The following is a 25,336-nucleotide window of genomic DNA, read 5'->3' on the forward strand; positions in this document are numbered from 1 at the left end:
TTTCTCGTACCCGAAAACTTGACTTATCCGCGTTCGTCTAACGGTAGTCTACTCTACAACAGCCGCCTTCGACATGGCGCTGCATGCAATAAAAAGGGCACATCGAGTGTGAAGAAAGTGTGCTTCGCTCTTTCCAGATAAGTTCCTGGCGATGACTGACGGAAGAACACAATAAGCGTGATGAGAGGCTCCTTGCGGCAGCAGGATAATCCAATATTCCATAACAATAATAGGAAAAATACGATTAAACTGTCATCTAAGCGAACAGTCACCCTTGATCTGAACATAGCTCCTGGTGATTATCGCGCTCTCCTTTCTCATCTTTGACCCCTTCATTTACGTGCCACAGATATTTGGAGGTGAAACTACCATGTACTTCTGCAACGATTTACTTTACAGGCTTTTTTAAATCTGCAGTCACGTGAGTCTGAGAAAAAATTGTTCCCCGGCTAGCTTTCTTTCCTTGCTCACGCCTCTCTCCGAATGCGAATGCATTGTTGATGGGCGGTCCGGACCTACGCGCGTGACACAGGCTTTCGACGGATTTTGGGAAACCGTACGGGCGACCCTCAGACTTTTGTCCCTACACGAGCGCACTAATGGCCCCGTCGCTGTACCAGCCCCACCCCCCACAACCCCCCTACCCGCTGTGAACCACACGAGGCGCACACTGGCACACGCAAAACACCCCCGCAGCGGCGAGGAGCTCCCCTCCTCTACGCCACCGCGGTTCCCTCCTTCTTGGTGGCCAGCTGTAGCAAAAAAGCATAGAGAGGGATGGCACAGCAGGCCTCGAGACCTGCGTGGAGACCCCCCCCCCCCCCCCCCGTGTAAGTACCCCCTCCAGTTACGCCCTCTCTCCAGCCAGTGCGCACGAACGAATAGGCGAGAATGAGGAGGAAGAGGTGAAGGAGGAGGGCGATCGACGTCTTCCAGGCGACGACAATCCCGCGACCACACACCCGCCGACTTGGCCGCGAGGCGCAGACGTCGAGAAGCCGGAGCCAGGAAACGCACACAAGCAGTAGCGCCGACAGGGCCACAGCGAAAGCAGGATGACACGCGTATCGAGTGGGCTCGGGCCGGCCCTCGGCTTCTGGCTGCTGCTGCTTTGCGTCCAGGCTGTGCGGGCTGCCCCGGAGCGCAGGCACCACGGCGACGGCTCGTGCCGGGCCGCGGGCCTGTGCTGCCCCGGGCGCGACGCGTCGTGCGTGGTGCGCAAGATGATGTCGCACTCGTCCATCGCCGCCACCGGCGGACCCAACGCCCTGGTCGAGGAGCGAGACGAGCAGTCCTGCTACTGCGACCACGCCTGCATGCAGCTCGGAGACTGCTGCCACGACTTCAAGGAGTCCTGTGGAGGTGAGAGCACTTTCTCTGCAACCACGCGTACAATTCCGTCACTGCTCGGTTTTACGCCCCGACGCTTATATTAACCGTCGCAGAGCACTGAACGACATCGTTTTAGAAGGGTTACGATTTCTTAGTTTTCATTAGTGCGCCTAGAACACACGAGTTGCCAAGTCGCTCGGCTACCGGAGGTAGCCTGCTTCATTGGAACCAAAGGCTTTAATATTGCTCAATAAAATAAATGTAGAAACAGTGGCGTACTGCAAGGAAACAGACATACTTCTAAGATGAGTGAAGGCATACGGATGTCAGATGTGCTGCCGTTGGTATACGCAGTGATGCAGTCATTTTTGACGTGTACCATTCTTCCACCAATATTCTTTCTCCACTTGAAATACGCCCTTTGAGGCACGCGCTTTCCTATTGCAGTACACGCCTTCAGGCAAAAAGGACTCTCCGCTCGCAAGGGCGAAAATATTGAAATAATGAGAATGGCAACAGCCCGTAGAAATAGTCTAGATGTACAACTGCGACTGTCTTTTCCTTTATAACGCACCTTCAGGACATTCCCTGTCATAATAAAAATTGGCAAGCAGGTTCGATTCACTGAAATGCGCAGCGCAGTTCTTGCTTGCGCGCGAGTGTGCGAGCGTTTGTAGAGCCCCCGTAACATTTCCGTACAGATTACTCCTCAGTGAAATTATCAATTTATTTATGAAGGGAAAGAGTGCCTGTCATTGCAAAATACGGGAAGCAGGTCAATTAAATAAAGGTGCTACTGTAAAGCACGCTTGTTTGCGTTAGTGCAAGTAATACATTTCGAGAAATGCATGCTGTGGCTTCTATAAAAAGTATTGTTAAACCTCAGATCAATCAAGTGCGCCTTTGTGCTGATTAACATTTTCAATCAGGCACGCAATGTACGCTTTATACCAAAATGATTCAAAATGACCTCAAATATCCGAAAATTGAAACTAAATATTTCGAGCAGATCTAGAATGTGAAGTTACCTGTTCTAGATTTCACTTCAGCATATTTGCCTGGATGTACCCGTTACTTTCAATGCAAGACGGTTCTCCAGGAGACCATTAGCGCACTCTTTGCCTCCAGCTGTTCAAGCTAAGACATTTCGTTCTGCTATGTGGTCGCTTATCAACTTTGTACCGATAGGAACGTCGTTCTGATATTCAAGCTCTGCGAACGCCACTCAAAAGCACATAATCAGTTGGCCGCTGTTCAAATTCGTATTGGGGACAGCGCGTTTATCTATGCAATTTTTTTTAGCGGATATCGGTTGGCACTATATCTCCAGAGCACATAGCACGAGATCTCTCACGGAAAGTACACATAAACCTGGAACCCATGTGCTTCTCACGCCAAAAATCGTGTTATGCTAGATAGTTTTAGATTTAGGGCCAAAAGACGTTTGCGCTTCACTTGCATACGTAAGCTACTTGAGTCCCAGCAATACCCAAGCGTACTTTGGGTCCTTGGGTACTCAAACCGCTTGTGTTCCCAATCTAAAGCTCTCTTCTACGTTTTTTGTTATTTTCTTTCTCTGCTTTCTACGTTTACCCTCAACCCCTCTTTAATAAATTTGTTTAAAGAGACATAAAGCGTGTACTAAATTAGGCTGTATATTAAGTTACACTTTACGAGGAAACGAGAGATCCTGAAATAAAGAAAAGTGAAAACAATATACGACTGGCGAATATATCCTTGTGTTGGCGCACTGCAATACGAGGATGTCATAGATATTTATAGCGCATGCATAAGGGTTCAGCTAACTGCTTGTCGATAAAGAAGAAAGACTACACTGCATTTTCAAAGGACAAAATACTTATCCTAGTAAGTTTCGAGAACTTTCCTACTGCGAAAATGATTCAAACAGGGAAAAGGGCTCTGTAATCCATAACGTCACACTAGTGCGAAATAACATTTAAAAAAAACAGAAGTTGGGCGTTAAGCTCATCCACACAAATTTATTCACCCCTCCTCTTTCCCCAAGTAAATCACAGTAGCATGTTGATAGAATTTTCCTAGCAGTTTAACTTCATTTAACGTTGCGCTTTAGTGTTGAATATGCCATTTGAAGGGGAGAAACTAGTAGAAATGGGGAGGCGTTTGCAGCCGCATCCCGCCTGAGGTCGCCTCATAATTGACTCAAATTTTTCTTACGAACAATTCTAGCGTAAGTGGTTGATCGTGAATATGGGCCTAGTCCGGCATGGGAACTACAATGCACCGCGACAATTCAGTCTGGCGGTGCGCCGGTGAGGGCAACATAAAAGCAACGTTCGGGACTGCGATTTATTCACTTCCATGGTCCTTGCTCCTTCATCGGTTTGTAGCCCCCTTCAAGTTGTTCGCTTCCAGCTCGCCACCTAATTGAAGATACGAGAATGAGAGCACGGTGGTGTTTGGCAATACAAGGGTTGAAGTGAGTGAAGAAGCACTATTTAATTGCCCTAACAGACGGTTTTCTTCAGTATAGCTAACTTATTCTGTAAGAGTTTTAAAAGGCAGAAAGGGGAGAGGACAGTAGGGAACCGTCCTTCTGAGCCACGAATTGCGACGACTGTTGATAAAGAGTTATGAAGCTACGCAATTACATAGTAACACGGTGGAGGCTGTGGATCAAAAAAAATATTTCAACACATAAAACGAACGTTTAGGAAATTTCTCTTACGTACTTATATTAAGAAACAGCGTAATTTTTTTGGACATATTTACTACCAGATATCCCCCTCTTTACTCGAGACAAACCAAATTTTTATTGAAAGCAGGCTTGATGCAATTGATCAGTACTGGGCATTCTCTCGCAACCCAAAGCAACCCATTATAACAACATTTATCACGAGCAAGACGTCGAACGAGCAGCCAAACATCGTACTGTCTCGCTATAGACATTATGGCACAATCTTTTGTGCACACTAACATCGGGTACCTAATTTCACTAATTTTCTCATTTACGCTAGGAAACAGGTTCATTTGTGATTTCCGCTATGTTCCACTTTCTTATTTCGTAGCCATTAACTTAAGAAACAAAGAGAAGTTGAGTGTGCATATGCGTGCATAATGACTAACGACGTCTCAAGGAAAGCAAGGTAATGAAGTCCGGGCCCGTGTTCACACACACACACATACGCAAAACTCTATTGTTATAATTATCAGAAAGGAAAATTTTCAGTCCATCCTGATGCTGAACATATCAGCGAATGCGACAGGCCAATGGCAAAGGGCGCTACGAACGAGAAGTTTTGTAATTCAGCAGCTGTATGGTCACCTTGCCCAGGCAATGCATCAGTGCTGATCGCCTGTGTCAACCGAAGACTGCTAAGTGCACCGGCGACAATCTTCGCCCACCTGCAGCTGCTAGCCTCGCTGGCATTCATACAGCAAATTTTACTTTTAACTTGAACCAAGCAGGCGGTATTACCATTGTCCTACGCAAATAATGGTATATTTTCCTTTGCTCTGTCACCCGACTCGGTGACTGAGCAGCTATGTCATTATTCTGCCGTGAACGAGGTCCGAGGTTCAAATCCCCACTCCGGCGGTCGCTTTCCATGGGGCGAAATGCAAGCCTCGCATATACTTTCACTTTGCTGCACTTGAAAGAAACTCTGGCGACTAAACTTATTCCCGAGCCGTCGCCTGCAACACCCATTCTATACCTCTGTGCAGTTGCGAGAAGTTAAAGCACACAAGCTCATTCCTTTCTTTACCGAAACCACAATTATAATAATTAAAAACAGTCACGTAATTCAAATGTACACGCACGCACTCGCTAATACACTTAACAAGAATAAAGGGAAAATCAGACATCCACCCGTTCGTAGCAATTGCTACAAAGGAAACCCTAGCCGCTAGCTAGCCGCCTGGTTAGCTCAGATGGTAGAGCGGCTGCCCCGGAAAAGCGGTGGTCCCGGGTTCGAGTCCCGGACCAGGACGAATTTTTCTTCAACTATGAGGCTTTTCTTTCGAGGAACCCGTTTGGGTTTCCTTTATAGCAATTGCTACGAACGGGTGGATGTCTGATTTTCCCTTTATTCATTACTTCTCTCCACCTTGCGGGTTTCCGCAGAACTATACTACGTCATACACTTAACATATAGGCTTAGGGTCTTTAAAGAGCTGTTTTGTGCCGTGCAATATAAGTGAATTGACAGTAGCTTGTTAGGTAAGGAAATACAGCGTTGGGTGCTGTACTTTGAAGTTCGTCATTATGACAATCTGAAGTTATTAGTCAAGTGTCATAGCGCCCAAGTTTCGGCTCCAAAATGTATAAAACTAACGAGAAGCGAAGAAACCAGACAAAGAGCTACTCATTGTTCCAACTTCTTTTGCAGTGCCCGCCTGCCCCGTTTATTCGTCTTTTAACGCGATAGCGTTAAGGAGCTCGTGTCGCAGAAAAGCCGGTGTCATCGGCGTCGGGTGTCGGCGTCGGCGGCGTTGACCGTGAGCGATAAATCACGGCAGGCTCTTCATAAATAAAAAGCAACTTCCAAGATTGGCCCGGTGGGAATCGAACCCAGGTCTCCGGAGTGTGAGACAGAGACGCTACCACTCAGCCACGAGTTCGATGCTTCCAAGCGGTGCAAACGCGCCTCTAGTGAATGCGGTGTTGCCTTCGAAACCAGCCGTGGAAAGTTATACTGCGGTGTATATCGGTAATTATGAACATGTAACGTACAGAAGTCACAATTACACGAGTTGCGAAGTGCGTTTCCGCTGCATTTCTTTTGCGCTTTCCGCACACGCAGAGCCATCTTGCGGCAAACACAGAAGACCCCCTCCTCTCAATGTACGGCGCTGCCCCGACAGGAGGCGCGCCGCGCGCGCATTGGGACCGCTGCCAGGCGCGTCGCGGGACTCCCTCTCCCCTGACGACGCTTCGCCGTGCTTCCGGTTTAGATTACTATCTCTCTGCCCGTGCCGATCACGACGTTTGGCGTGATCGTTCGCGTAGATCGTTTTCCCTCCGAGACACCGAGTTCTTTGGTTCGTTTCGTTCGCTCAGGCGCACGTTTCGTTGTCGCGCCGAACGCTGCGTTGCTCGACGTTCACCGCGTGATAGGTGGGCGCTAAGTCCGATGCGGGGCGCATCGTAAGTGATTGCTGTGCGTAGCGCATTGTCTTATACCCCTTGGCGGGTCGACGGGAACGCTGTCGCGTCCCACTCTTGAAGGCGAAGCTTAAGCGTCCTCCAATTTTTTCTACAGCATATATATATATATATATATATATATATATATATATATATATATATATATATATATATATATATATATATATATATATCTTTAACGTTTCACTTAATGTCAGTTTACACTGCGTCACAATATGACCATCCCTTGCACTGCCTCCCATGTGCCAAGACTGTCAAAAAAGAATAAATATTCGTGAGCACGAAGCCAGCTGACAATGTTTCGCCTAGACTAATTATCTACCATATATGCTATATATGCCGTCGCTGCAACTACACATGATTTTGTTAAGCCTGTAATTTTCAAGCATGAGTACATATCAAGCAAGATTATCACTACTTGCTGATATTTGCGTCTGACCACGAAGAGTGTGTAGATTTGCTGAAAAAACGTATATGAGCAAGAACTGAACTATTATAACAATTAAGGACTTACTAATTGACCCGCTGAACAATCTACTACGTAGCCACGAGTTAGCTCTTCCCAGCGTAAATCACAATGTTGAGCTACCAAGCCGAGCGCTGATGCCTACGCCTCAGAATGAAACGATACGGTGGACGTTGCACGGTTACACGGGCCTTTCAACTTTCGTGCACGCTTCGCAGAAGTCAGTGCACAACACCGAACACGTGGGCACGTTTCTAATAACGGGATGTTGACAGCGAAGGCAAAGACCCGCTTTAATTTCTGTCCGAGCAGCTTCGTTCGGAACCTGCCGTTTACGTAAGACAAGGTCTTTGCGTTTCAAGGGCACAGCCAGATAGAGATCGTGAAGGAATCTCGCCCTCGCCGAGAGAGAGTCACGCTCGGCCGAGCTTACATGCCTCCCGGAGCACAAAGGAATTACAGCCCGCCGGCTCACCAAGCCGTCATTAGAACAGCCGCGGAGGGGCCGAAGTCTCCGGCGCAACGCGGGGCAGAGTTCACTGACTGGCGACGCGAGCTTGCTTCAAGGCCAGATGCTTCGGCGCACAGGGCGGAGGCATTTCCCTGCGGCACCACAGTTCGTTCACATAACGGGCGCCGTTTGTGGGGGGTTGCGGCGACCCAGTACACCCCCGCTTGCGTCGGATCGCGAGATATTCGCGTGTCGCGTGTCTGGCATGGCTCCAACTAAGTGTACTATGCACGCCGGAGAAAGAAGGGAACGCGGGGTGCCAGAAGGGTTCAACGACTGATGACCCCGGATGGTCTGTAGCCGCAGCGTCAGCAGTAGCAGGGAAGGACCGTGACGGCAGGGGTGTCGGGGAGCACGTGCTCCAATGGCGTCACGGGTGGGCGAGGGGAGTCTTCGGCTTCCCTAGCACGGAGATCTGCAAAGAGTCGCTTCTCGCTTCGTAAAGTTGGGGTCAACGTACAAGGCGCAGTCGTAGAAATAGCAGTAGTAGCAGCAGTAGTAGTAGCAACAGTAGTAATTGGTTGCTCGTTTTATAAATGAATCGGTAAATAAATAATAAACAAGTAGGCCTCATACATTCATGCACAGTTCTTGTTCAACATCTGCTGTTCAGCATCAGTTTATGCAGACCGGACAGTAACAAGAAATATCTCTTTATTATTGTTAGCTAGCTTGTGTTCAACATTTCAGCAGGGGCAGAATGAGTGTTGGTTTATGTTAACAAAAGGTGAGGGAAAACCGATCGCTTCACGCTCGTTAAAAGTCACCATTAAAGCTTTTGCTGGAGCAAATAAATAGAGTCCCGTAAGCAACAATGTCTGCGTTAATGTTTCTGGCAACTACACACCGAAAACTTCTGCACGGTAGCTATCATACAATGGGTAGGTGTTTACGAAAGAGACAGACCACGCACTCAGCGCTATCATGTGCCTGACAGTGCCAATTAAAACACGGCGCTATATCTTAACTGGCACCATGGTAAAGCACATTCTAAGCTGTTTCTCACTGGCAGATAGACGCAATACGATAATCACGTGGTGTAGCAATTATTGCTCATTCAGTTTGAGTAGAAACAGCCTGTTTGTTCCGGTACATAATGGGGCCCGTTGCTGTGAACGCAGCGATGTTTCTAACAATGCGATCAGTGAACATAACTTTAATTCTCATAAAATGTGAAAATTCAGCAAGTGTAACGTAATGTGCTCACTACTCTAGTGCTGAACTTCGTGTGATAGAATCCAAGTGGCTGCAGTTCGGCCAATACATTTCGAAGCAGCCCGTCACAACTGTGAGACGAAAAACGCTTGGTTGGAGCGAGCAAAGCCTTTGGGCAAAAACGCCCGCACACCCAACATAAAAAATGAAAGACGACACTGGTCAGAGCGCTGTCAGCACTTCCCGGTCATATGCAATGCCTCCAGAACAAGAAGACACCGCGCTGCCTTCGCTGGGACCCTCACGTTCTTTCTTCCTTGCCGTGTAAGCCACCTTGCGATCAGGATCAGTACGACGTAAGAGTGAAGATGCCCACGAAGTAACAGGGCAGCACCAGAAAAAGAGAACCAGAATATGTTTTCAATGTATGCCCCAATTCGCTCCCTCACCGTTCCAAATGAGGTTGTGCTAATTTATTTCCGAACCAGACCGGAGAAAGTGTTCCTGTCTCGTTTGGATAGCCCTCCGACTGACGCTTGCTCTAGCGGTGCTACTTGGACCATTGAACTATGCACCGCTGATGCTGCGATTTCTCACGAAGCATCCAAGGCGGAGTCTTTAGAAATGCGACTAATAAATGTTGCTGTGGTGCGGCTTAGAAAAAAGAAATCGAGACTTCGTGTTTTTTTGTAATCCGCACGTGATGATAGCCAATCGCCAGGAAGTGCTTAGGAGTCAAGAACGATGTACAAAATCACTTTGACGCGTTCGTGCGTTACGTGAACGAGCGCTTTAAATCGTTTCGAGAATCGACCTTCCGCGAGTAGGCGCAACCTGAAAGAGTCAGAATTCCTCATGCGTTCCATGTCAGCGTATTTAGACGTTTCGGTACAAAGCACTGAGGCTTCGGCTAGTTAGTACATGCATACAGCGCGTAGAACGAGGAATGTGTTTCACAAGTACACGCTAAGTGTCTTGAGAGGCCAGTAACGCGGGTATTCTGCGTGCATTTGCGGGCTTCACTCACGCTCAGAAAAAACACTTCTACGTAGCACGTATTTAGCAACAGAAAGCTCTTACCGGAGTGTTTCATGTCACTCTACAATTTTCTCATTGACACTTTTCATTTACTTGTAATATTTGAGAAGTTGACTAATTATTGAAGACTAATTAACTAATTAGGTGGAATGGAAAGAATAGTTTGAATATCTCCAAGCCAAGGCAAACAACATCACCAGTGTTCTGTCCAGCTATGTTGCATTTGCATATATTAAAGAGCTGACTAAATTTAGCTGGGACACCCTGTATAGCCATTCTTTGAGCGGCATTACGAGCTCTGATTGCAACTGTATCGTGTTCAGAGACTACGACTGATCGACTCGCCCATAGCAGATCTATCTGTCTATATTCGCATGGCTGGCGAAGCTGCACACAAATTTAATTTAGGATAGCAAATAGACGAACGAATCTCATTTAGCTCACAGTATTCGCGACAAATCTTTGACTTTACGGGATGGGGACCAACCCCGGTTAAACAAAAAAAGATCTGCGTTTGACCACAAACAGAAAAAAATGATTTTTTTTAAATTAAATAATGTTTCTTCAAGAGAAAGTAATTATTTGTAATAAAAATATAAGTTTACCGTTCTTTATTTGTTTTTTTTACATTTGTTTGTTGCAGTGTGCGACAGCGGCACGCTCGACATGAAGCATGTATCTTGGTTTTTCACAACATTAAAACGAGTCCGATACAAATACAATTGTCAGTGCAGAACAACCGGATTCCTGGACGTAGAGTCCCGCCAAGGAGGACCTCACTGCTCTCGAGCTTCTCGTCAGAATGGCGAACATACTTTTATTCCTTGGAATCATGCCAACCCCTCTCCCACCCCTCCCCCCCAAAAAAAAGAATAATACTAACCCTACGCAGGCCACGAGCCACCGCACTCTTTAATAAGGACGCATCCATTAATTTCGCCATACCGCGCCTACTGAAATGAAGCGTTTTGACGCGTTCGTGCATGACAGTGAGTCCTTCGACCGTTCCAAGGTGCCAGTATTTTTCAAAATTCTGATCTTCAAGCTTTCGAAAAAGGCATTCTCGAACTCTCCTATCACCTAGTCACATAATTACACTTCGATGCTAGTGGCCTGACACGCGTGATGTAGTGGGTGTCTATGTCTCCTTTGTATCTCCTTTGTATCTCCCTCGGCGTCAACTGTAAACATTCAGGTTCACCAAATGACGAAGGTCGTAGTATGCTGCATGAAGTCGCACTAACCCACAGTCAATGACACGGTTAGCTGCCAGTGCGCCTCCATGAGTTGAACGCCAGAAGGAAAATTAAATTGGGCGCATAGAAAAATTGCCACTGATAGGAGCTGAACCCATGAATTCCCAATCGGGACGTGCGATGCTTTACGGCCGAGGCTATCCTCTCGCGCATTTCCTTGGGTATTTGGGCATGTCTGCTTATACTGGCCTTGGGTGTGTTAGCCAGCGCCGCTAACGACGATCGTTGCCGATGTGGCGTCTCCCACCAATTGTGTGTTCCGCTCGTTTTCTCACAGTGACGGACTGCCGGATGTCCGAGTGGGGCCCGTGGTCCGAGTGTGACACCGAGTGCGGATCCGGAGGCATGGGTCGCGAGCGCACCGTGCTGGAGCAGCCGCGGAATGGGGGCCTGTCCTGCGGCGAGCTGCGCCAAAGGCGCGGCTGCTACGGCCACCGGTGCAACAGCAAGCCACAGGACAAGATCCACAGAGGTAGGTTACGTTGCAAGCGGCTGGCCAGGAGCAGCCATTATAGCTGAGCTCTTTCTCGAGACACAGATCTGCTTAGGGATGCTGTTTCGCTGAAATCTAGAGAAACTGATTACTTGGGTTTCTCCGCATTGCCAGTGCGCTCTTAGAAAGTTTGCACCCTTTGGAGTGTATATTTGCCATACGACAGTAATCGTCATCTGCCGTGCCCCCATTTCCTTTTTTGAAAACGCTGCGCTCGTTACTTTCCTGTCGGGAATGCTATGCCATGCTGATAACGCGCATGCCGTTCGTTACTGGAAAGTACCGGGCTCGCCGCGTTAAAGAAAGGAAAAGACAGATGACGATTATCGTTGTGTGATAAGTATGCACCCCAAAGGGTGCAACTGTGTTTAGAGTGCAAGTACACTTACAAGCTTCCACGTACATAACAGGCCGTTTTTGCAAGCGTTTTTTGGTAGGAACGATCGATATAACACCCCGCAAGCGATATGTTTGGACGACTCGTGTGATAATAATGACAAGAGACTGTACTCGTATGTCTCGGTCGTTAGCGTATGCGGTATCTCGGGGAGCGACAGGCCGTACCTATAACAGTTCCGTGCACGAGTCATCCCGTCGTTCCTTGGATATGACGCATGCGTATTTATTAACAGACTGCGTTGAGCAGCGCGCCTTTTCCGGCCCTAATAACGAAGTACGGCAGGAAGCTTTTGTGTGCCTCCCGTTGTTGCAAGGCCCGACGCGATGCCCGTCAGCGAGGGTGCTTCCCTCGAGCTCCGTCACGCGCACGCGGAAGGGAGCGAGAGTATACTGCCGCGATGTGACGCCGCGCGCAGTGCGTGGCGTTGTGTATGACGGAGCTGTCCTGTCAGGGTGCGCAAGTGCTCGCACGTTGCTGGAGGCGTAAGAGCGTCCTCTTGGAAGCGGGTGTCTCCGCATAGGTGCCTGCTTCGTGTCTCGCGTCAAGAGCGGTTCGCGGCGCCTGACAGCATCGGGGGTCACACCAATGGTGCCTGTGGAGGTCAACGCCCTCCACCCCTGCCTCCTTCGAGGCAAACTTTGTCGCTCGATATAACACTGGAGCGCGGACGCACGTGCAGTCGATCCAGCAATTCACATGGAAGCGCCATTTCTGACCTTGTTTCTTTCTTTTTTTTTTGCGGCACCCGTGCTACTTTTGCAGACGTAGCGCGAGGTGCATTCCATAAGCCTAATGTGCACGCAGTCTGCTCGAGTATTGCAACCTCGTCACATAGATGTAGGCAAAGACGTCCGCACAAGTCCGCCAACTTCCGTTAATGTTAACGGCGCATAAATAGAGGCAAGGCCGGGATAACCTAAAACTATTCCCGTATGTTTTTATCCAAATCTGGAACCCCAGGTGGTCAAAATTTCCAGAGTCTGCCTCTACGGTGTGCCTCATAATCAGATCGTCGTTTTGGCACGTAAAATCCCATAATTATTATTTTCTAAAATCTGCCATCAGTCGACTATCAGAGATAGGTCAATATTGGTCGGGTCCAGCCCATATGGACTGGCATCGTGCCCATATGGGTGGAGCCTGAGCCATTTAGGTTGAAGTAGAAAAACGCTAAAGCAATATTTGTATAGCCATCATCTGTGGTATGTGCATGAGGACGTCCAAGTCACAAAGTAGTCCGTTCGTGAAGCAGCGGGTCATCTCTAGCTGGGTTAGCCCAAGCCATCCCAAGTGCAAGACAATACCACAACTAACGGCATGCATGCGTCCTGTACCGTCCACATCAAAATTAAATTCTCGCATATTACGTGACGAAACCACGATATAATTATGAGGCATCATGACACATTGTCAGCTCTATAAGTTCTTAAGATGCACCGCAGGTCCTCTCATTACCAGTGGCTTGCTAGCAAGAGAAGCTAGATGATACTTTTCGATTATAATTTCCCGACGCGTTATACTGCTTTGGCGTTCACTTGATGTTACACCGTGCATTTCGTTTCCTCACTGGGCGCGGCCTCGGGAGACAGTGATTTCCTTGAAGAATACGCCTGCGCGTGTTGCAGCCTAACTGCCATTCTTTTTTATCTTTCTGTTTCAGAAACGGCACTGCTGCTTCCCGTGACGTTCTCTCCATTACGTTCTATGAACGACTCGTACGACATCCGACAGAACCTAAAGTACTTGCCCAAGAGTGAGCTGAGCAAGGAGAACAACACCACCGCGAAACCGTAAGCGATCGCCTGAACCCGTGCTCTGGGCCCATACTCATGAACACAACTTGCGTTAGAAATGTTCGTAGGAGAAAATTTCACCTGATCCTTATGCTATGCATCTTATTAGCGAAGACGTCAGCGCTTCTTTTTGCATTCACCTTGCCTAGTTTCTGAAGAGCCTTTTCAGCCTTGCCCAATTAGCCACGCCTCATTGTCTAGACCCAATCTTCTCTATTTCTGTACTGGCTGGTATCTCCGAAGAAGCCGACCTCATTTACAGCTAAGATTTCTTTGCCTCTTCCTTCGACTTTCTTACTGCCGCTGCGGTCTGGCACAGTGCGTCGGGGGGTGTTTCAAAGGGTGTGTATATGACACAGAGTTTGGGTACGGGCTAGTTGGTAATCCATTGCAAACATGTCATGTCTGTATATGACAGGAGCAAGACAGAGAGTAAAGGCGAAAGGAGAAACTTGTTAGACCCTACCGCGTCGAATGTGCACAGTGCCCTCTAGAGCTCCCCAGACGTCGCCAATTAGCCTCTTGACAGCTGCCATTATCTGTGACTTGAGCCCAAACCCTCAGCCACGTCCCCCTTTACACTTCCCCCTTTCAATAAAGTTTATCGCCACCACCATCTGTGACTCCCCTCAGAAGCATTGCAAAAACTACAGCGCTTCCCTTTCTACTAACGTGCGAGTCCAGAAGGGACATAGAAAAAACTGTAGAGAGGAGGGAGGGGAAGAGATACTTCCCATACAAGGGGGGGGGGGGTGACGTGAGAAGCCAAGGAAACGCTGCTGCTATAAGACAGTGGTTGCGGAGAAACTGCATAGGCTGAAGTTCAAGGGTACGGTACAGTACATTCCTGCTAATTCTGAAAAATAAACACCATGCAAATATGTCAAGCGGACAAATTACACAGGGCATACAGAAGCAGAACGACATTAATTAAAGTGCACCGCTGGGTCCAGGCGACATTACGGAAGTGGTCGACCGTCAAATCAACACTTGTGTGCTCCCCGCGGTAGCTTTGTAGCTATGGTATTGATAGAGGACGCGGATTAGATCCAGAACGCGGCAGCCGCATTTCAACGGGGGTGAAATAGAAAACGCACGTGCACCTAGAATTTGGGACATATTAAAGAGCATCACAGGGTCAAAATTAATACGGAGACCTCCACTACGGCGTGCCTCATAATCCCATTGTGGTTTTGACACGTACAGCCCTATAATCGAATTCAAGTTTAAAACTTCTGCCACGATACGATGTGCTGTGTGAGGCAATTACAATGCTCAACCGTCTCAATATGGCGCACCACAACGCCTCAAGCAAACATCTCTCCCTGTGTGTTCTCTGTACGACACAGAAAAACAGCAGTGGTACACGCAAGGTAACGTTTAACATCAGTTCACCATTCTCGTGTTAGACAAACGTTGAAGAAATCAAACTTTCGCCGTCAACATTACCGCTAATTATCGCCAATCAAAGCAACCAGCGTAGAAAGCTTCGCTTACACATATTACCGCAGTTCGTGGGATCTGCATATTTTTGTTTTATTCTGGGGCCTTGTAGCGTAAAACCATTCCAATATGTTTTATTCCAATCTCCTGACGTCAAATTTACGTAACTGCCGACGCAAGCATCGAGCGGTCACCGGCAAAGTTGTATGAACAAACCAATAAAACGATTTCCTTGTTCATAGGATGTCATGTTTATTTGCTTTAAGAACGAATAACATTGCCTACACTGCGCGGCTTGTCTCATTCTATTGGCTGACAAGAGGCGAGGAGCCCGCTCAAGTGGAAAGGAATTCGATGGGGCCGAGCCACTGCACTGAATATCTATAACCGGATGAAGAGGGTGGTGTCGGCGCCTGCGATTGGTCTGTTTTCCCGTAGTTAGCTTGCTGTGGTTGATCGAAAATCGTGGCGGCATGGAACGGAAGCTTATGAATGGCACTAAAACTGATCCTCAGCAAAGTAGAGTTGGCAGGACGCGGTCGTAAACGTGCCGAAAGTGTTCGAAAAACGTCGCACGGTTTTCGTGACGTCGCGTGGCAGACAGGCAAAGTGAGGGTTGCCCCCAAAAAATGTTTTTACCAATCGCGGAGGGCTTATTGCAGAATTGAAATAGAAAAGTTTGGAATAGTTTTACGTTACAGCGACTCTGGTAGAAATTACGGAAATATCTGCGCGACAATAAGCAAACATGCCACAGGTTGAGAATGAGAGTTATCGCGCATGTGCAATGATTACAAGTATAACATTGAAGTTTTGCGAATATTTGGTGCTGTAATTATTCTTCTGCGTCGTAGAGGTTTTCATGGCAGTGGGAGAAACTTGGCAGAATAGCTGCAAGACTATGTTCAAGACGTATTTGTTCACGCCACCTGCGCCGAATTGGAGGATGTTGCGGCAAAATTTACTGCGTGACAGAAACATGATGTTATGCTGAAGACGCGGCTGTCTATTTGAGGTCACTGCTGGACTTTGAAGTTCCTCATGATAGCGCCTGGCGAATAGTAGCCGAATGGCTCCGGATTGATATTACAACCTGTTCCCTGTAATATATATGTATGGAAAAAGGAGGGTGGCGGAGAGTTGCCCAGCCCTTGGATTATCAGCGGCCACTCGTTGTTGGCATCACTGTTCATCTCTTCAAACCACAATAGAGGCTTTGTCGGCTTTAAGTAGCTCGACCAGCAAAGTATGCGTAATCTCGACGCCTTTAGGAACATTCAATTTTGTTTCAGTTCATGTGTATAGAGAACAAGTGAGAAAAATTTGCCTTTAGGCTGTTCTTCTTGTAATGTTGTTTGCTAATTGATAGAATCCTGGCCGAATATGGCCGGCTGTACAATTCGTGAAAAATGAACTCCAGCAGCTCAGAAATTTAAAATAAAGAGAATGATAGAAATAAAAAGATAGTGAACGGGAAACACGCAGAACAGTCACCAATACCATACAGCAGAAGACAATTTCCCTCTCATCAACATGCTTATGCGCAGTCAGAGCCTGACGTTATCGGCAACACGTGAACGTCCACTCACAGCTCACGTCACCAGAATATATTTTATTTCATTTATTTTCATTTATTTTCACCTTAAAGGCCCGGAGGCATTACATAAGGGAGGGCTAATGGAGTTGCTATCAGTACAGTCAAGTAACAAAAAACGCTTGCGTCCACTTGAGAAATGAAGGGTCGAGAGACGGCGTAAGTGCGTTACAAGAGTCCCTTTTTCCTACCGCCCACGCAGATACGTGGTGCTGTTCGAGGTGACCAAGTCCCGGAAGGCCTGTGAGAACCTGGAATCGTTCAGCGCGCTGCGTGAAGGCCAGCGCTTGTGCGTGTCTTGCGAGGTGACAGCCATGCGCAAGCACCTGGGCCACCGCTGCACGGGACACGGCCTGGATGACCGCACGTCGCGGTTCGCGGCCCTCGGCCACTTGCACTGCCACGGCCGCTGGCAGCGCATCGAGCGCACCGACCGCTGTGCGGTAGGACGGCAGCCGGACTTCATCTTCGTCTAGTCAGCTCCCCCCGCTTTCTCACTCCGAGGCAGAGCGGCACACGAAAGGCCGGCACATGGGTAGCCTTTGAGCAAGGCACTGTTTTAGTGTTGTGTATGTCTTTATTGTGACATTGTGCCGACGCCAACAAGATTTGACTCGTTGCCCAGTTGAAAAAAGATGACAGAGTGAGTCGCAAAAGCCATCAGAAAAGCGCCCTTTCCCGCAATTCACTATTGCCAAGAACATGGCGGCTAGCGTCCGTCAAAATAGCAATTACTTGTCCGACGTGTGGTCCGTTGCTTTTTCTTTGCGCAATTAGCTATGATGGGAAAGAATATACGTACAGATACATGAAACTAAAATGTACTAGCAGCCTATTATACAGGATTTCGGCAGTGCGCCGGCCGGAATAAGTTGGGAAATGTGAAATGCGGGAAAGCCAGCTTGGCATTCTTCTAAAGCTTCGGTTTATTTCCCAGCTCGATTGCCTTTTGGGAACGACCAAATTCTTTGTCATGTTATGCCTTTTCGCAAAAAAGCTACAATGTTCGACAGGGTATACACTGTGGCGATGACAGGAAGAGACCACACTGCAAAAATTTCTCTTTTGAGTACAGTTGTGCTTCGACAATTATGACAGAATCTTTTGTCAGCACAGAAAAAAAATGTGGTAGGCATTTCTAGTGGACGAGGAGAAATGAAGTCTCGGTGTGCGATGGAGGCGTCGCTAACTCGAAAGTCTCCGAATGCGAATTCCTGCCTGAAAGCAATGCGCTTTGCCTTGTTCTCACATCATATATGCAATTAATTTGTTCGCTCGTTACACACAGATCCAAGGACATGCCATTGCTGACGCTGCTTTCGTGCGGTCGTGTATTTGCTCCGGTGGCCAGTAGTGACAGACAACGACGGAGTGGCAACCTACGGAATTTGTAGTCCTTTGGTATTGCGTATGTGCTTGGAAAGTCTAAAGAGTGGGGCAGCGCATTTCCTTTTTTGTCTTTCTAGTGAGGGTTAACAGTTGTGGTGCTACTGCCGACGTTCACTAATACAGCGTGCTCACGAAGGATGCCTATAAGACTCTAAATTTTAATGATACACGCAGATCCGCTGTGCTCTAGAATGGTCGTCAGGCTATTTATTCACCTGTCGTCAATAGGTTGAGTTCTGCGTCTGTGTGCGCCTTATTACAATGAGTAGGATTGCACGACGAATATCGTGGCACGAAGGATGACCGCGATGGTATGATGGCACCACATAACTGTTGAAAATCGGTAATGCCAGCTTCGGTAATCGTAATCGCTAATGGCTGTTTACAGGATGCCGCAATTTGGCGTAATTTATCGGGAGACATTAGGAACAATGTGAAGATTTCTAACTTGCACAAGGGGCCAATGCCACGGCGAACGACATAGCTCTAACTCTAACAATATTACCTCGCACTACCATTACAACGCCCACGTCTTTGGATATGGGAGAAGAACATAAACGTTCTTTTTTTTTCTTTTAGGATAAGTCGTGTTTTCTCTTTGTACTGCTTGCAACTGTTTGTGCACACGCTAGTGCTTCTTTTGCAACACATTAAGGAACACATCGGCCTGGACTTTTATTGCCACAGAGTATCTGCCTGACCACAGCGTTTCATTTGACCACCCTCGTTAATCACTAGACGACTGCCGCTGATTTGCACTTGTGCGTACTTCACTTTGTTTCTTTTTATATGACATCGCATTTTGGGCAAATTTAGCTGACTCTCTTGGTGTAAGCGGGCAGCTGCTGTATGCCGTTCCCAACATAAGATCATGTCGACGTCGTATTCTACAACGAATATTTTTCAACTTTCACCGAGAGTGGGCCACGAGCTATCAAGCCTACATCATGAAAACCAAAGCTGCATTTATGTGAGAGTATTCATCATACGTTTCCCGCGTTGAGGCATGTTTCTGGAAAATAATACTTTGCTGCCACATGATATAAAGCATTCGCTACTGCGCATCGCATCTCCAAGTACTCAGACTCAAGCTTTCGTCTTAAGACAGTGCGTTTAGCTGCCTTCTTCCACGCTTATGTAGGTGCCTGCGCCGACGGACAATGCCAGGAATTTCTCACCGCAGCATTCATATCTTCCAGTTATACTCACAACGCAATCTCGAAGCAAATGTAAATTCCTTCCATCAAATTTGTTTCACTTAAGCATCCACGTGAAAAGTCATTGAAATGATCTGACTGCGCCAGCATCACACTTCTCAAGGATAAATTATGCTTGGCAATTAACTTTTGCAACCTAAGGCGTTTCGGCAGATATGTAGAAACGTATTATTCAATCTCTGATCTCGATTTGTGTAGTCCGCGTGAAACTACTTATGGTGACGTTGCTAAAAAAGAAATCTACTGCCACTGACGTTTCTCAGAAATGCTTTCTAGTGCAACATGAGTAGAACTTTACTGCTTAGCAGCATAATTAGATGCGTTAAACATAATCGACGAGAATTTCAGCTTCTAGTTTGCCTGGACCGGAAATCGATGGCACTTTCTCTCAGAATCTTGAAGCTGCGATAGTTTTACACAACATGTTCTCATGTTCCATTCAACATGCTACTTATTGCACCTTTTTACATTTGTTGATAGAAGGTAGGTCCTTAGGCTAGCGAGTGCCAATAAATATTTTTACCATTTCCGTGAGTCAACTTTCTCGTGTGGGCTTTCTTATGTGAAAGCAGTGACTCCTTCCTCCAGGAAGTAAAGGTAAGTGTGCCATCATAAGTGTTTAATAGGTACTTAAATTTCCTGCGTCCGTTAAGGCGGGAGGAAAATACGCAATTTTTTTAGACGTTGTGTAAATGAAAAGCATAGCACTTGACATCAGCCAGAAAAATAACAGAAAGAAAAGCAAAGCCTTTTCATCCACATCATCATACACGCAGCCCAAATACACGGAGACGTAGTAAAAGGAACATCACAAAGTTAAAGAACTGGCGAATAACATGAATCACTGAGTCGAGCTTATCGACGATAATTCATCAAACACAACTAATAGAAACACTACTGCGCTGTTTCCAGCAAAACAATGTAGAAAAGGCTGCGAAGCGAGCGTTCTACGAATGAGCTACACCCCCGGAATGATAAACGGAGTCATGTGTGGACGATTTATTGTTGCGCATAGCCAGCAGCCACTAAAAAGTGGAAAAAGCTTCCTTTCGTTCAGGCTTGTTGCAACACACCTGATGTGCCTGCAGTCGTCCTAAGTGTTGTCGTTCAAGAAACGGCGCTTTTGGCGACGTGGAGGCGTGGAAGCCAGCGCGAGAAATGGAAATATTACTTGTTTCTGTGGAATCGACGTAGTATCGTTTTTCGAAATAATTTAATTATTTTCTTTGTTTTGCGAAATAAAGGGATAAAAAAATTATACACCACACAGGAGGTGCCGGGGTTTGCACCCGGGACTTCCCACATGCGAAGCGAGCGCTCTACCACTGAGCTACTTTTTTTTTCTTTATTGCCGGTGATTGACCCGGATAAAAATACACATTCACAAATAATCAAAAGGCGCACTCACAATATGTTATAAACGACCGCAGAACCTGTGCGGCTGCGCTTGTGCTAAAATTTCGTTATCGCCAATAACAATTCCACACGTGGCAACCACTCTGGGATGCACTCCAGCAACTTTTGTTCCTCTACAAAGTTCCGTATGCTTTCTTTGAAATACTGGCGAGCCGCTCGTGCATCGAGATCGGTGTGCCTTACCGACATTCTACATTTCCAAATACTATGCAGGGCAATAAGCATGATCACATCAAATGGGGTACCACCATCACTTTCTATTGGCAAGTAGCGAATCCCATACGCATCTAGGGGGAAATCTTTTTTGATTGTGCGCTGGAGCACATCCTAGAGGAAAACGGCATCCCAACAATGCAGAAAAACATTTTCAATTGTCTCCTCCTGCCTGCAAATTGTACAATGAGTGCCCCAAGAAACAATGAAACCTCTTTCAGCCAGCCACGGTTTGACAGTCAGCGTTCCGGAGTGCAATTTAAAAAACAACGTCTTAGCGCCTGACGGTACTAGCATCGCCTTAACGCGCTTCAGAACATTGTGCCTATGGCTAGCTCTGTAGAGAGACCGATATAAAGGCACGGGAAGAACAACATCACACAGGTCCTTGTACAGTTTTTTTGCGGTTGACGTCACTCAAATATTGAAGTGAAAAACGCTCTGACAAAAACCTGCATGAAACCACAACTTAACGTAGAACACCATAAACACCCTCTGGCAAACTGCCCGTTGAGACAACCATTTCGGGCAAATGTTTGCCCAGGCGAAGTTGGCAGACAGTGTATAAAAACAGGTTTTTTGCGTCTCTGAAGAAAAAAAAGCGATTGACTACCTGTCTCAAAAACAAATGTGACAATCCAAGTCCCCCATTTCGAACTCGAAGAAACAAATTGGTGCGACTTGATCTCTCCCAAGACGATACCCACACAAACACTGCGAACACCCGGTGAATTTTTTGGATGTTTACCCTTGAGCAATGCAAGACTTGGAGGATGTACCAAAGTTTGCTCACTAAAAATATGTTGCAAATTGTGGCTCTGGAAAACATAGACCAATTCCAGCCATTCCATTTGTTTACCCTGTCCCGAAGGTTATCCACTTCACTCCTCCAGTACGACTCACTGTCTTTGTAGCATTGAAGGGGCACACCCAAGTATTTCACCAGAGTCGTAACGAAACTCATGTTGGCAAAAGTATCTGGGGCCCCACGCCAATCCCTGTGCCACAATCCCAGGCACTTACCCCAGTTTACCGCGCTGCCGCTTACAGCACAAAAACGTTTAACGCATTTGACAGCCTGCGTTATACTGTCCGAATCAGTTGTTGACCAGCTTGTTGACAATAAGCCGCGTCGAGCAGTCCCAGTACGCCATGGCAACTCCCTCTCTAATTATTCTACCCAAATTCACATAATCTATAATGCACAAAAGAATGTCATGAGGCACCTGGTCAAACGCTTTCTCGAGATCAATTTGGAGCATTGCCACTCGTGCACCCATAGCATCGCAACATTCGAGGATACTCCGTGCTACGTGTATATTTGAGAAGATAGTTCGGCCTTTGATGCCACACGTTTGATGCGGCCCCACAAGCTTCGCAATGACAGTCTCCAACCTCTTTGCTAAGATTGAATCTTATAGTCACCGCTAGTGAGACAAATTGGGCGGTAAGAAGTTACTCTTCGCAATGCAACGGGATCTTCTGACTTGGGTATAAGAATAGTGTGGGAAGATGAGAAGGACGGGGGTAGTACTTTGAGCTGGAATGCTTCGTTATATACATCCGCTAAGGCTGGTGATATCGCACCTTTGAAATATTTATAAAAGGCTGAGGTTAGACGATCAGGGCCAGTGGACTTCCCCGGATGCATACTTTCAATAGCACTTTTCACTTCCTCTTCCGAAATTGGTTCCTCCAATATTTCTTTCGTACTTTCATCTAGCCTTGGCATCAACGACAAAAAGTCCTTTTTAAAACGATCAATGTCGACTGCGCAGTAAGTGAATAAACCACTGTAGTGCTCGAAAAAAGCACGCTCGCAATCTTCTGCTGCGCTGCTAACTTTTCCGCAATATTCGATCTCCGCTATCTGATTGCGGCGCGCATGCCACTTTTCTGAGCCTAACGATCTTTTCGACGGTACTTCTCCCATTATCAGCCTTTCAGCCCTTGCCCGCACCAAAGCACCGCGGTATCTTTCGATATCGAACTGTTCTAATTTATGTTTCAGTGCGCGAATATCGTCCATGAACATGCCGGACATCCTACATTCCTCACTGATCAATTTTTCTAAATTCCTGCGCATCTGTTTTTCTTCTGCTCCTTTTTCTCTGCATATAGCGCTCGCATGCTCTAAAGCCTTGGTTTTAACCGCCTGCTTGAAGTTCTCCCATTTTTCACCAGATGTCGTGTTATCAACAGCATTCATTTCTTCAACTTGCTTCGTTACATCCATGTAGACATTTCGTCGCTTAGTAATTTCGAATTAAATTTCTATAGTTGCCACTCAAAGCCCTTTTTCTTTTCTTTCGTGCTTGCTACTAAAAAGCTGACCAAACAGTGATCACTGAATGAAAGTGCGCTCACATAGTACTCCTTACAAACGGGTATCAAATCAAGGCTCACATACACTCTGTAAAGACGGGCGTGGCTGGCTGCCTGAAAGTGGGTGTACTGCGTAGTCCTCCCACCACCGAGACATTCAGCCACGTCTTCCAAACCATCGTCCCTTGTCATATCGCTTAGGGCAATGGTGCTTGCATCCTTGTACGGTCGGGCGCTAGTTTTATCACGGGCTGAAAGAACGCAGTTAAAATCACCGGCAATAATGAGGAGCCTATTACACTGGGTATACCGTTTTAGCTGATCGAAAAATCTGCGTCTTTCCTCAGCGACAGTCGGCGCGTACAAACAAATAACACGTCATTCCAGTGACGATAATAAAAAATCGCAGACAATAAGCCGACCTGACGGGCATGACGTCACAGCTTCTATTTTTGCTCCAAGACTATGTCGGATGAACAAAGCGCACCCGGAAGAAGTTCCCACAGCATGGCTCACTATAACACAGTATCGAGCTAAGAATTCACGCACCATGCCCCCGGTTTCGTCATCGCCCTCAACTTTCGTCTCCTGTACTGCTAGAATGTCCAGGTCATGTTCGCTAACTATTCGATAGAGTTGACTTTGCTTCCTCCTTGAGGCAAGCCCATGTACGTTTAAAGTGGCCACACGAAATGACCTATCCATAGACATCATTGCGAGGCGGTGAAAACCCGGGGGCATGACGCTCACCTCACTACTGCGCTTTTTTCCTGGGCGCCTTGTCACGGTGCAGTCCTCAGGGAGGCAAAAGCGGCGTTTCCGCCGTCTTGCGCTCCGTCGAAGTGTTCGGCCGAAGCCGATGGGAAAGACGCCGCACGGGAGTCGTTTTCGCAGGCGGCTCGTCCGTTGCGACGGCGCTTGGCCCCTTCTCCTTTTCGCCTGCTTCGTGGGGCCGCTTTGCGGTCGCACTGGCACTGTCGCTATCGATGCCTGTCATCGGCACTCCCTCGGGAGTAGTCTCTACAGCCCCGCCGGAAAACGTGTGGCCGGTACTACTTGGAGCAGCTTTCTTACTCCGGTCCTCCACGGCTTCATGCAGAAGCCTGGCTTCAGGCTTACCTGGAGCTTCAAGGAGGGCGTCCTGTGGAGTGTTCGGGGTACCCTCTTGGGTAGTCGGGTTTCGGCGCATTCCTGCTGTTTCCTCGGAGTCTGCCTCATCCATAAGGTGGTCCAATGCATCGTTTGCCTGCACTGGTCCGGTCACGCTGGCGTACGTATTTGGGCAATCTGCGTCCTCATGGCCGAAACGGCGACAACGACTGCAGCGAGGCACTTTGCAGTCCCGACGTATGTGCCCGGTGCTCTTGCAGCGCAGACAGAGCGGAGCGCGGCCTGGAACAACGACGAGAGTCAGCTCTCCGGCTATCTTGAGCTGGTATGGAATGTCGTCGACTTTGACATCGCCATGCAATTGCAGTCCAACTGAGCGAGTCGTCGAGCCCTTTTCAGTGACGCCTTGCACACGCCACTTCTCCCGCGTCACCTCCAACACTTTCCCGTAGGGTGTCAGGGCCACACGAATGCATTCGTCGGTCACGCCGTGCAGCAACCAGTGTAGCTTCAAGCGAACCTTCCGGTTGTTGGGATCGATGCGCAAACATGGGCGATGCTTTACCTTCACGTTGACAGCGGTGAGCAATTTCTGAGCGGCGTCAGCACTCGTCATTGTTACAGCCCACACGTGGTTCATCTGATACGCCCCCAACGCCAAAACGTCGGGGAGGCCAAAGTGTCCCGGTAGTCTTCGACACGGTAGGGCCGAGCTCTTGGGTCGCCGTGCATGAAAACGGTGTTCGCGATTATGCGTCCGGATGGCAGATTGGGCAGAATTACCTGATAATCTTCGGCAGTAGAAGCAAAAAACCTGTTACCGCGGCCCGCCTGGGCCGCCGAAACCGCTCCGTGGGAGCAAGCCATCCCGCGACCGTTTCGCTTGAAAGCCGGAAGTGGAATGATACTGCGCCAGGGGGCGGACACTTCGTATACATCCCATTGGCCGTTTTCGAGCAGACGCTCTTTCGACGCTAGCGCCAAGGTCCCCTTCAGTTACGGCCCTAACCAACGGGCGACGCATTAAGCAAAATGG

General features: G+C 47.7%; 1 protein-coding gene and 1 non-coding gene across 2 annotated transcripts; both read left to right on the forward strand.

The window, feature by feature from the left end:
• The first annotated feature begins 933 nt into the window (after positions 1-933).
• LOC135903194 (somatomedin-B and thrombospondin type-1 domain-containing protein-like) lies at positions 934-19,765 on the forward strand. The gene is made up of 4 exons (XM_065433596.2): positions 934-1,362; positions 11,185-11,379; positions 13,461-13,590; positions 16,833-19,765. Exons 1-4 carry the CDS (start codon positions 1,056-1,058, stop codon positions 17,104-17,106), a joined length of 906 nt encoding a protein of 301 aa, XP_065289668.1. The 5' UTR covers positions 934-1,055; the 3' UTR covers positions 17,107-19,765.
• On the forward strand, positions 5,230-5,304 carry TRNAP-CGG (transfer RNA proline (anticodon CGG)). The gene has a single exon. It is a non-coding gene; the product is annotated as a tRNA-Pro (tRNA).
• Positions 19,766-25,336: the final 5,571 nt, after the last annotated feature.

Source organism: Dermacentor albipictus, chromosome 2, assembly GCF_038994185.2.
Source record: "Dermacentor albipictus isolate Rhodes 1998 colony chromosome 2, USDA_Dalb.pri_finalv2, whole genome shotgun sequence".
In the NCBI taxonomy this organism is placed as follows: domain Eukaryota; kingdom Metazoa; phylum Arthropoda; class Arachnida; order Ixodida; family Ixodidae; genus Dermacentor; species Dermacentor albipictus.